Source organism: Prionailurus bengalensis, chromosome D2 (genome assembly GCF_016509475.1).
Source record: "Prionailurus bengalensis isolate Pbe53 chromosome D2, Fcat_Pben_1.1_paternal_pri, whole genome shotgun sequence".
NCBI lineage: Eukaryota > Metazoa > Chordata > Mammalia > Carnivora > Felidae > Prionailurus > Prionailurus bengalensis.
In genome coordinates, this window is record NC_057351.1 from 60,528,994 (window position 1) to 60,541,316 (window position 12,323).

Sequence of the window (12,323 nt, forward strand, 5' to 3'; positions counted from 1 at the left end):
CTGTAGTTGGTCACTGCCCTCCAGGCCCCCATTTCAGTCTAAGACACGGAAAAGAAACTCCATCCAGAATCCTTTGCCAAACAAGTTAGTGATGCAGCTAGAGGAAGTCCTGCCCTTCTGCTCTCTGGTGACGCTTCTGTGGGTGACCACACCCTCTGCTGTTAGAAGAGGAAACTGCAGGTGTGAGGTTGGAGAAGTTGGGCTGAGTCTTGGCCTCTCCCACCTGACAGGCTTCCTCCCTGTTCTCTGTAGCAGTAACAAGGGGTTTTTCCTGGCTAACCAGGGAGGAGAGGGAGGACTGTACCTTTCCTCAGGGAAATAGTTCCTTTCTCTGCCGCATCAGCTCCATGGGCTGGCATGAGGTGGGCAGAATTAGAGCTCCGAAACAGGTGTGCAGGTCATTTTACTGGAAGGTTGAGCTAGAGGAGAAGCTTCCCTTGGGCTTTTCATGCTTCCTGGCTTCCCCTGATCCCGGTTCCCCTGGAGGAGTCCAGTGGCTGGCAGAGACTGTCATGTGTTAGTAACCAGGGCAGAACAAGATCAGAGATCCTGCTCTTCCAGCACCTATCCTGTGCTCAGCACCTACAAGAATCGTTAAATACCAGAAGGGTGGTGGTGACCCTGGGCCACCGGTTCGCTGAAGGAACTCTGGCCCTTTGGTTCTTTCCAAGCAGGAGAGAGTTGACAAAGGCATCGAGACGGATGGCTCCAACCTGAGTGGCGTCAGTGCCAAATGTGCCTGGGATGACCTGAGCCGGCCCCCTGAGGATGACGAGGACAGCCGGAGCATCTGTATCGGCACGCAGCCACGGCGGCTCTCTGGCAAAGGTAGCTGCTACCACCAAGCCTTCCCCTTCCCCTTGCCCCAGGCCCAGTTTTCGGGCTCTCTAGGACGAGTCTCTAACAACAGCAGCCCATTCAATAGTTCCCTTCCTGGCAGGATCTAAACAGCAAGTGAAGCCTTCCAAAGGGTGGCATGAGGAGAGCTTTATTGGGCCCTTTCTCCTGTGTTTCCTGTGTGTATTTCAGATGCACCACGAGCAGTGACCATTGTGTTTTAGATTTGCCCCTTGCAATCTGAGGTCATGGAGGTGAGTGGAAGCCACAGAACAGTTACAGGAAAAGGCCATAGTCCACCCAAGTGCAAAAGAACAAGCATTGGCCACCCACGGAATTGACACAGGGCCCAGCTCCAGCTTGAAAGCCATGCCAGACCCAAGAATCACTATGGCCTCAGGCCCTCCCAGGCCTTAGATGAGAGAGGCCTGAGTGTGAGGCCAGCCCACTAACTTCCCTGCCTCACTGTCCTGCAGATATAGTGTAAGTGGCTGTGTGCCGGGCACCCTGTACCCACTGCCTTCTGAGCAGGGCCTTGGGGAAGGAGGATATGGCTCTCCTGTTAGAAGCTCACCAAGGTGGTCTTGGCAGTAGAAACAGCTGTGGTTCTTAGCAAAGGGCCTCCCTACCAAACTGCAAAAGGAAAGCAGGCCTTTACATATATGTGTGTTCACAGCTTTTTCTACTTTGTTTCTCGAATTCCTCCACCTTTTCTTATTGTTTGAAGAGTAAGATACCCACAGTCCTGAATAAAATACCTACACATGTGATAGCACAAAAGCACTTCTCTTTCCATAAAGGACAAACTTAAACCCCTGGTGCAAATATCTGACTCCCTTTTGCCTTCTTGCTTGTTCTGTTGGTGTGCTAAACCCATCAGAAGTTCCGAGAGAAAGTCAGCGGTTATTAAAATCATTCAGTTGCTTTTGACGAAAGAGGTAGTATAAGGAGGGATCCATAGTCTTGTCCACAATTTCAATTAGCCAATTTCATGATTGGCTAATTTTTAAAAATTATACAAGTACCTGCATCACTGTAACAAGGCAGACAGTTAGAAAAGTTAGTATTATTACCTCTGTAGTCCACTTTAAGCCCATCCTTGGAGCACTCAGCATTAATTTGCTTTTTTGGATGTGTTTGCAGTTTGCAGAGGTAAGTCTTAGACCAAAATCTCTGTAGGGGACCAGAATAGTGAGCTTCATCCCAAGGATCAGCAAAGCACCTTGCAAAGAAATAGTCCCACCAAGAGATTCCTCTCTCACCCCCTGGCCCTTGGCAGACCCATGGAGAGACAAGGTTCCTGGGCCAAGGTAGGGAGGTGACTTCATCATCCCACTGACCTGGCCCAAGGAGAAGGGTGGCAGGGCCAGATACCATATGACCAACCAGAACCCAGAAACTATATAAGAGTTCATTCATGGCAAGACACTTGCAGCCCTTAGTGGCACCCATTACAGTGGGAAGCATCCCTAAGTGATCTTGGGCACTGGCAAAGACCTTGTTAGTCACTGTCTGGGGCTATGTTAGGGGTAAACCTAGGGCTTGTGGCCCAGGAAGGGGAAGGACAATGAAAAGCCCTGTCTTGGAAGGTGCCCGTCTGAAGTCTGAAGGTCACCCCCTGTTGTCTTCTACAAGAATGGCACTCTTCAGACCAGAAGTTTCTTGAGAGCATGGTGCCTCATCTGCCCTGTGTGCTCGTACTGCTCTCACTCAGCTCTAGGGTGGGCTCATGGGCTTCACAGGGCCTTTCCCCAGCATGTCTGCAGAGCCAGGTTCTGAGTGGGATGTTAGGAGCCCATGAGGCAGCTTAGTGGTGTTGTTGCAGACACGGAGCAGATCCGGGAGACCTTGAGGAGAGGACTTGAGATCAACAGCAAACCTGTCCTTCCGCCAATCAACCCTCAGCGGCAGAACGGCTTCACCCACGACCGGGCCCCGTAAGTTCCTTGCCCACAGAGGGGGCTAGTACAGCTTCCTGAAAGCAGTGTTCCAGGGCTGGTACAAGTGGGGGGAAGTTTTGTTCTGAAGGGTCTGTCCCTGGGGCTTGCATGAGAGAGAACAATGCCCATAGCCCTTGTTGGATGGGCCCAGGGTCTCTGGGGCACACAGATCTGTGGGTCATAAAAGGGCCTCAGAGGGAACCTAGCGGACCAGAAATATAAACATCAGTAAATATTTACATGGGCTGTGTGAGCAGACGGGAGGCCAAGTTGGGGCAAAATCCCAGCCTTGTGGGAGCCCATTGTGCTGAGCACGACTCCCCTCCTTATCTCGGCCTCGGCCAGAGTTGCCCTTCCTTCCTTCCTGGAGCCTGGTCTCCGGCTGATAGCTGCAGCCCCAGGGGCCTCCCTGTCTGGCCAGCCCCATAGTGGATGCCTGCTGCTGAGGCCCTTTTTCCTGCCTCCCTTCCATGAGGCCCAGGGAAGGGAAGGGAAGTCCTTTGCAGGCCTCTGCTGCCTGTCGTGGGGCCCCAATAGCCCTTGGGAGAGACTGTGGCCACCCCTACAGGTCAGATCCTCTTCCTGCTGACCTCTCTTCCTCTGATAGGTGATAAGTGGTAGGCAGGGCTGGAGCTGGGCACCCCCTTCTGCCCTTTGAATCAGGGAAGCTGTAGGGAATAGATGCTGGCAAGGGCTGCCTGGGAGCTGGCAGCCCAGAGCAGAAACCTTGCCTGCCAGGGAGGAAGTTGCTGCACCCTGGGCTGAAAGGGAAGCACAGAACTCCTGCAAGACCAGGGTGATCTATCCTTCTTCTGAGAAGTCTTTATTACATGCTTGCTGTGTGGCAAGCTCAGGGCCCAGAGGGCCACCTAGGATATAGGCTCTTCCTTTGGGGGTGCGTGAACTGAAGTTGGTGTGAGTCTGGGTGTAGATGCAGTTAGTTAGAAATAGCTACCTCTTTGAATTCTAGCTCCATCTGCTCATCCATGATCCCCAGAAGTGGTAGTGATCTACTAGTCTACAGAAAAGACAAGTCAGCATGATCTGGAATAGTCAGGGAGGGCTTCGTGGAGGAGGAAGAACATGAGACGGACCCTGAAGGTGCCCTAGAACTTTCAAGCAGGAGAAGGAGCTGACGTGGATGGAACAGGGGAGGCCTGCCTGGTTAAAGTCAAAGCTTCAACCTGGGAGCAGATTGTGGAGGAGGGAGGGCTGGTTACTCTGGCTGCCCAAGATGGCTCACCTGGTGAATCTGCCGTCCAGAAGCCAGGCGGGTTGAACTTTTTGGCAAGAGCCTGGAGAAGCCTCCACTGCCACCTCCGAGCAGCTTTCAACTCCAGCCAGTGGGTTTCTCCAGCCATCTGCTTTGAAGTAGCTGGCGTGAGGCACCATGATCTTCCCCTGGCAGCAGCAGATGGCCAGGCTGAGGCGTGGGGCATCTGGAAGCTCTCCACCTACGAGTCTGGACCCTGTCCCAGGGCCATGCTCCTTCCCATGCCCTGAGCTTGGCTTCTCCTTCTAGGCCCCGTTGGCACTGGCGGGGAGGCCGGGAGGTACTTGAAGGCTTAAAGGCTTAAGCATTTTGCCTATAACTTGTAGACTGTCTCAGTTCAGATGGCCTTGTCAACTCTGGAAGGTCCAGGTTTCTGGGAAGAAGGGCAGGGGCTCCTGCAGAGACACACCCCACTTGCCCCTCTTATATTTGTACAACAGGCTTGAAATCTCGCTCCCTGTCCTGGGCATACGTCCAGCTGCTGCACTTCCACACGTTGTGGGGACCCAAGGATTCAGGGTTCCCGGATGCATACGTACAGCCCAGACTCAGCCCACCCCTGACTGGGCAGAGGGGCATTGGATCTGGTCCAAGGGCTATCTGTAGATGGGTGGAAATAGATCAGGGGTGCTGGCCCTTTGGGGTCATTTCCCTCCCCTGCAGCTCAAGTGCCCAGTCAGGTCTCCAAAGTGCTGGCATCTGCAGCCTGGAGGGAATCAGAACGTCTCTTCTGAGGTTCTCGGTACTAGTTACCAATTTGTTAGCAATTGGTTGAGAAATGGTTCTTCCTGCTTTGCCAAGAACCTTTTCCAACACACTCTTCAAGTGTCTCGAGGCTCTAGCTCACTGTTATCTCACGATCGATGATGATGGACTCAGTTTAGATCAGCAAGCACGATTGTAATATCTATGCTGCCCACTCTGGGACCTGACCCCGTTTCAGATAAACCACATGGATGCGACTGAGAAAGCCGGCCCAAAATGTGCTGGCACTAGTGTTTGCTCCTCTCCCTGTGGGGGAACAACCAGCGTGGGCCTTATTGTGTGTGCATGTCTGATTTTCCTTTAGTCAGGCTTTCTAGGCTGGGGCGCGCCGGTTCCACATGGGTCTGGGTATGGTCTGAGAAGGCTACGGTTCAGAAGAGCCGATGGAGCCTGGGCATTAGTGTGAACTCTGGCCCACTTGAGGGGGGCGTCGAGCCCTTGCTCTTTTCACACCCCAAAAGCAGCTGACGTCTCCATAGTGACTACTGTGTGCCAAGTAATGTGCCAAGTGCTTTATGCCACATGAGCTTAATTTATTCTGAGTCACTTTGTGAAGTAGATAATCTTATTATCCCCCTTTTATAGGTGAGGAAACTGAGGTACAAAGAGGCTAGTAAGGAACTTGTCCAAGGTTAGAAAAGGGTGGAGCTTAGGGCAGTCTTCCCTACTTGTGACCTTCCTTACCCCATTCTCAGGGACCGCATGAGGGACACACAAGGCTGAGGTACTAGTGACCCTCATTGGGGGACCTCATCTAACTAGTTGGAGCAGGACTAGGAACCTCTCACATGACACTGAGGACAAGACTGAGTCCCATGTTAGAAGCTTACTATGCTTATTTAACTCTAGGGAGGACATGTGGTCAGTTCGGTGCTTCCAAATCCCAGAGATAACGAGCTGTATCATATTTGGCTCGTTTATACCAGAATTACTTTTTGACACAAAGCCTAGTTTTCTTTATGTTCAGAAGCAAAACCAACCCTATCTCTCTGTCCCCTCTACCACCTCAGGGCTAGGGGATTTCTTTCTTCCTTTCTTTCTTTTGACCTTACTTCCTGCTTCCCAGAAAGGCAGGCCCCTCTGGGTAACCTGCTCCTCTCCCACTTGCGCTTGCCAGCCCTCCTCCCACCGCCTTCCTGGAAGGAGAGTCCTTGGCCCCTTTTGGGGCTTCTTTCAGGGTTTCACAACCCTTGCATTCCAGCCGTGAAATTTGTATCTGGCTTTTCCCAAGATGATCAGTTGAGAAAAGCCTCCTTCGGCTCACTGGCGCCTCCCTTCCCACTGCCCTCCCCGGGTGAGTTTGGGAAGCATGGGAAGCAACTCCTTTTGGCCACTGAGAGCCTGGCTTAAGGACTGTGCCTGCCGGCAGTGGTAGGGACCTGAGGGGGAAAAGAGGCCCCGGGCTTCTTCTCTGTCTGAGGTTGCCTAGACTGTTCTGTGGAGTTTGGACTTTGCTCCCTAGCCTCTCGCAGGGACTCAGAGGATGTGTGTGGTCAGGTGCACTGGGTGGGGAGCTTTGCATTTTCATAAACTTCTCTGATGCTGGGAACCTGCAGCAGTGTTCCAGGACCTCCCCCTCTCTCTGCCAGGGTCTCACTTGACTGAGGTTGGAGGACCTTTACGAAGCTCTCTGGGTCGCATACCCTCCCACAGAAGGGCAGGGCTCATGCGTGTGTGTACATATGTGTTGGCAGGGGAAGGTTCCTGACTGTGAGAAAACCACTTTGTAGTTGAGGCATCTTTAAAAAGCAAACTAACCATCATTTCTGAGCCAAGTTTCTCAGTCTTCTGGGATCATGCCAGCGGCTTTTAAGGCTTTTTTTTTTTTTCATTTTTGCTTTTTTGCCTTAATTTCCTGAAGATTAAGGTTTTTAGCATGAATTCTCTGGTTGTGACAGTCTCCACTGCACAACCCCCCAACACACACACGCGTGCACATATATTTCTCCCCACTTTTATGAGTGTCTCTGCTCCCATCTGTTTGCCTTTTGGACGGAGTGACTTTGCTGCCTCTGTTCCCATCTTGAATAGCTTATAACCTGGCCAGGGAGTCATCCTTTAGAGAAACTTGTGTTTTGTTTTGCTCACCCTATGAGGTCTGTGATGATTCACTAGGAGAAGAAAATATCTAGTTTGCATCTAGTGAATCGGGTGAAGGAAGGTGAGTTTCGGTCCGGGAAAACAGCTGGGCCATCGGGGCGCAGGGCTCACGTGCAGGGCAGTTGTGGGTGACCCTGCTCAAAGGATCCATCACATCAGTGCAGCGGCCAGCCCAGAGCCTGAGTCTGTCACGTTGGCTTCCCTCACCACTCCCACGCTGGGGAAGTACGGTTGTTTTCACTGGGGAGAAAACCCAGAAAGAAACAGCCCTGCTCACAGGGCCCCAGCCAGGCTCCGCAGGGCTGATGGGAGGAAGGGCCCAGGCCTCTGTGATCCACGCATGTTGTGCTAAGTGCCTGCTTTTGTGTGCCTTTCTCAGAGACAAACATTTGAGAGGACAGAACAAGGGGCCCCACAGCAAACCCGGCCCAGGCCGATTGGTGTTTGAACTCCTTGCTCTGCTCCACCATCCCAGAGACATGGAGCCGTGGCCTCAGAGTTCATGGCCAGCGTGTTGAATCCTCAGTCTACACTGCATCCCCCTTCTTCAAGTTGCACAATCAGGAGTATTTTTATCGCCCATCTTTGATCCTCAGTGTCACCCAACACTTCAGCAGTGAGTCACTTCTCCAGGGAAGGGAAAAGGAAGGCTCGAAGGTGAGAGCTGGAGAGAGGAAATGACTCAGTGTCTCAGAAAACAGAAAGCCAGGCGTTCTGGTGAGAGTGGGCTCACTCAGGAAAGCAGGCATCCTCATCTCCCACTCAAGTTGGGGGGCTGGGCAAGGGGGCGGGGGTCCCTGGTGCCCAGAGGAGTTAATGGTTGCTGAAGGAATCCCCTCACCATCATGGCAATTTTGCTCACTCACTCTTCTTTGGTCACACCCTGCCCCGCTGTTCCATCAGTCACGTCCTGCCCTTGGGGTATTCACGGTGAAAATACGGTTCTTTATCATTTGGCTACTGGTGTTTACCAGGTGATACAGCCTTGGGCTTAGTAGTAGCTGTGGAGGTGAACTAGTGCCTTTACTCCGACCCCACACCTATACCCTGTCCCAATCCTGCCCTGAAGGGGGACCTTCAGCTGGTTTTTTCTCTGGAAAGTTCAGAGCTTTCATCAGCAGCCTGAAAGCAAAAGGAATAATCTCCCAGGCTAAAGGCGGAAGCCAGAGGTTGGGCTGGGCTCCACATGCCAAACCCGCTTCACTATTGAATAGTTGCCAACTCTGATGCCCTGGTTCCCACTCCCGGGCATCTCCAAGGGGGAGGCCCCGAGTCGTGTGGCCAGTGCAGATGTCACCACTGTCACGGGACTGGGGTTGTGGCTAAAGGGAGCCTCAGAGGTTCAGCTGCTCTCCTTTCCATGCCTGCTGCCATTGATAGAATATGACCAATAAGTACCCTTAGGCTTAAATGGAAAAGTTAAGACTTTTTGATCTGAAGAGACCTGGGTGGAGAGGAAATATGGATACAGTTCTGTCGGTCTGTAAAGTGTGGGTAGGGTGAACAGAGCATGTGCCATAAACTATACAGTCCTAGAAATCAGGAATCTCTCTTGACACTGGAAGCAGAGAGTGTTTTAGGATATGTAAAAAGTCACCTTATGTAGTGGGAAGCATAAATATAGAATGTGTTACATAGACAGGTGGTAAAGAAATAAATGGAAAGATTTAGATCAATTCCTGAATTACCGAGGTGTGCATCTAAGCTGTCCCATATACCACCCCTCGCTGTTCCCACTACAGGAAGCATCCTGGGCTGGACAGGTTCTTGTGGCTGTGCAGGCAGTTTTTATTGAGCACTGCCGTGTGCCAGGCCCCGTGTTGTGGGCTGCTGTTGTCCCCGTTTGTACAAATTACAACACGGAGGCTTAGACAGATTTTATAACTTATCTAGGGTCAGTAAGCTGGGAATAATTGTCAGACCCAAGATTTGAACCTTGGATTGTTTGAGCCAGGCCTCTTCACCACTTGGGTGCTGCCTTTAAAAGAGGATAAAGTGGAGTGGGTTCCTGCCAATCATAGGAAAAAGTAACTGGAAAGTAGGCCTCGGAAGTTTATACACCACTGTACAGAGTAAAGCTGGTATTTTAGTTTGCCTTGAAACCCATGAGGGTAGCAGGTCAGCGGGCACTCTTTGAGAAAAGCACGCCCAAAAATACAGTGAACTCTGTTCACTATTCCAGCAGAATGAGTGAGGCATACAAGTGGGGTACAGGAAATGGGGTCCAGCATGGGAAAGAAGCAAGGGGAATCACCAGGATGATGGTGAGGACAGCTGTGCAGCAAGAATGGAAGGCAGCCAGTTTGGAAGGACCTCTGGAGGAAGGTCTTTGAAAAGATAAAATTTAGGGGCACCTGGGTAGCTCAGTCAGTTGAGTGTCCGACTCTTGATTTTAGCTCAGGTAATGATACCAAGGGTCATGAGATTGAGCCCTGCATCGGGCTGAGCGTGGAGTCTGCTGAAGATTCTCTCTGTCTCCCTCTGTCCCTCCTCCCTGCTCGCTCACTCTCTCTCTCTCTCTCTCTCTCTCTCTCTCAAATAAAATTTAATAAAAGAGATAAAATTGATAAATACTTGATGTATATGAGTGTCTTGGGGAAATCTCTAGACCATTGGTAGTTTAGGATTTAATTAGCAATAAACACAGTAGAAAACCAAGATTGTTGTTAAAACCAAGGAAAATAGAAAACTGCACCAGGGAAGTATACTTTACTAAGAGTAGACATCATAGTTGTAACAGGCTCAGATGTAAACAGCCTTGGTTTCATATACTAATGTAGACACTTTATACTGATCCAAACCAACTTACGATACAGTTCTCTTGGGAAGGTGGGAGGGCTGGAGTAGGGGACAGAAGAGAGCTAAAAGCTCATATTCCTTAGTAGGAAGTCAATAGGTAAAACCTGAGAGGGGAATATCGGGAAGTAGAAAGAAATAAAGTATATCAGAAATAACGAGGAAAACATCAAAAGAGTCAGCCTACAGAGAGGATTGTGGTTGTCTCCGAGGAGTGGGATGGGAAGACTGCTGCCTGTTGGAATGAACCTGCCAGGACTCTGTGACTCTCTAAACTTTAAAAAGAATCATAAATAAAAGTCCAAGAAGTGATATTGTAGGAGCTGTTACAGCTCACCCCGTCCAGCAAAAGGAAAGGATAACCTATTCTCACTGAAAATCACAGAATTGGCACCAAGGCAGCCCTGGACATGTAGAGGCACTTCAGCTGCCCCAGCACCGGGCTGAGAGCTGAAGGTTAGCAGCCGGTAACTGCCCGACAGGTCTCCTGAGAGCAACTATCTTGGCATAAAGGGAACAGTGAGGGCCACTCGGCTGTGCACCTGATGCTGACCAGCAGTGGAGACGGATGGAGTGGAAGTGATAGGGTGCTGGAAGAGAGCATCTGGGCAGAGCGAGATCAGGAAGGAAAACCCTGTGCCCTGTCAGAGCAGTGCCAGGCCCGTCGTCCCCAGATGGAGGGTCCTCACAGCCTTTTAGGGGGTTTTGTTGGGTGTTAAGTAAAAGGGGGTTCCATGACTAAGGTTGGAAGATGCTGGCTTACATAAAATGAAACTGGCTGGTTTGCCCTCTGCAGTCCTCCTCAGAGTCTTCAAAGTGCTGACATTTTAGGTCTCTAACCTGAGACTCAGTGTGTTGCATCCGGCTCTTGCCACATCTGCTTTTCCAGGAGCTTCCCTGAAACTAAGATGCCATCAAATACCCTTTGGGAAGCCCTGCCTTGGCTTCTAGGAAGTAGGTTGTTTGTTTGTTTTTTTTAAGAGTTCAGGGAAAAAAATAGATGTGTCCTTGTGGCCTTGAAAGCCCAGAACGAAAGCCCACTCAAACGGATGGGAAGTTCTTAAGGAGAAATACTGTGGTTGTTATAGTTGGCGTCAGGAAGACCTGGGGATTTTGTCTCAGCCCATTATTCATTCACTGTGTGACCTTGGGCTAGTTATTTAAGTCTCTGAGTTTCAGTTTCTTCATCTGTAAAATGGGGAAAAGGATACCTCTTGACAGAGTTGCCATGAAAATGAAAGGAAGCAAAGTATATAAAGGGTCTTCGCGGGGACATGGCACCACGGTCTGCACTCAGTAAAGGGCCCCTCTTATTAGCATTGTGACTAGTCCCCTGGAAACTAAAAGGAGGTGTAATACCTCCAGGGACCAGTACAGGTATGTAGAGAATCTTACTTAACTCAGATTTCTTGAAGAATTTGAACAAAATCTAGAAGGAGAAGTATGTTATACCAGCACAGACTATTAAGGAACGGGGTCAAAATAGGCTGAAACGCAAGAAGAACTGAGTCTTGCAACACAGTGCTGTGACCAGCAAAAAGGACTTTATTTTCTGTACTTCTGTTTGGAGCAACAAGAAGAAAACCTAAGCCCCATCGTTTGGACACAGTAACACAGAGAGAAAGCAAGATTTACTCCAGTTCTGTTATGCTTCCATCTCAAGAAAAAAAAAAATGGTTATCAGAGTAGAGTCACACAGGCATTGATGAGAAAATGGAAAGCCATGATTTCACACTGCCTGGTCCACATGCATTGTGCCCCAGAACACCAGGCGAATTGGCAGATGGGAGTTATGAAGCTGGTGTCCCCAACCTTTGAGGGAATAAGAAAAAGGTGTTGGCAGACTGAAAGCACTCAAAAGTTTCAAAATGCAAAAAGCATCTTGCACTCTCCAAACTAGTGAGCTTAGTGTCAGCCATCAGGGAAAATTCTGGACTAGATTATAAGGCAAACAGGCTGTGAATACTCTTTAAGAGGAACAGTGAACCCTGAGAGTTGGCATGGATTCACGAAGAATCAGAATCAGGCCTGCTGGACCATCCTCATCTATTTTTAGAAATAGTTATGGGGAGGGCCGGGGCGGGGAGGGGGGCACCCAGCTGACTCAGTTGGAGAAGCTTGAGACTCTTGATCTCAGGGTCATGAGTTTGAGCCCTACATTGGATGTAGAGATTACTTAAATGAATAAACAAATAAAAACTTTTTTTTTAATTCACCTTAAAAAAATAGTTACCTATTTCTACCTGATAGACAAAGGAAGTGCTATAGATCTATAGGTGGGGTTTAGCAAGACATTTTCAGAATGTCTTCTGACATCATTGTTGGCACGACAGAGGAATGTCCACAGAGCATCCAGGAGGGTGAAGGACTTGGTGATGGGACGGTTGGGCAAATTTATAATTGGTCGGATGAGCCTACCCAGAGAGTAATGATGTCAGTCTGTCAGCCTGTCTGCCTGACCCTGTCCTGTTCACTGTTTAATCAAAGCCTGGGATGAGAACATTGATGGTGAGTTTATCAGTTTTGTCAGTGACTTGAAGTCAGGAGGGAATGGCAGTATGATGGATGCTAGAGTCAGGTTTCAGAAATACCTGGACTGCTTGAAACAGTAG

The 12,323-nt window shown here is 50.0% G+C and overlaps 1 protein-coding gene across 5 annotated transcripts in view; it reads left to right on the forward strand.

The window, feature by feature from the left end:
• SUFU (SUFU negative regulator of hedgehog signaling) overlaps positions 1–12,323 on the forward strand; it is a 125,117-nt gene that overhangs the window by 84,749 nt on the left and 28,045 nt on the right. For 3 of the 5 annotated variants that reach the window (XM_043597386.1, XM_043597388.1, XM_043597389.1), the window contains exons 7-8: positions 672–828; positions 2,663–2,774. In XM_043597386.1, the coding sequence (XP_043453321.1) occupies positions 672–828; positions 2,663–2,774 (269 nt within the window). The remainder of the gene's footprint in view (positions 1–671; positions 829–2,662; positions 2,775–12,323) is intronic. The other 2 variants (XM_043597390.1, XM_043597387.1) reach the window with 1 other exon arrangement.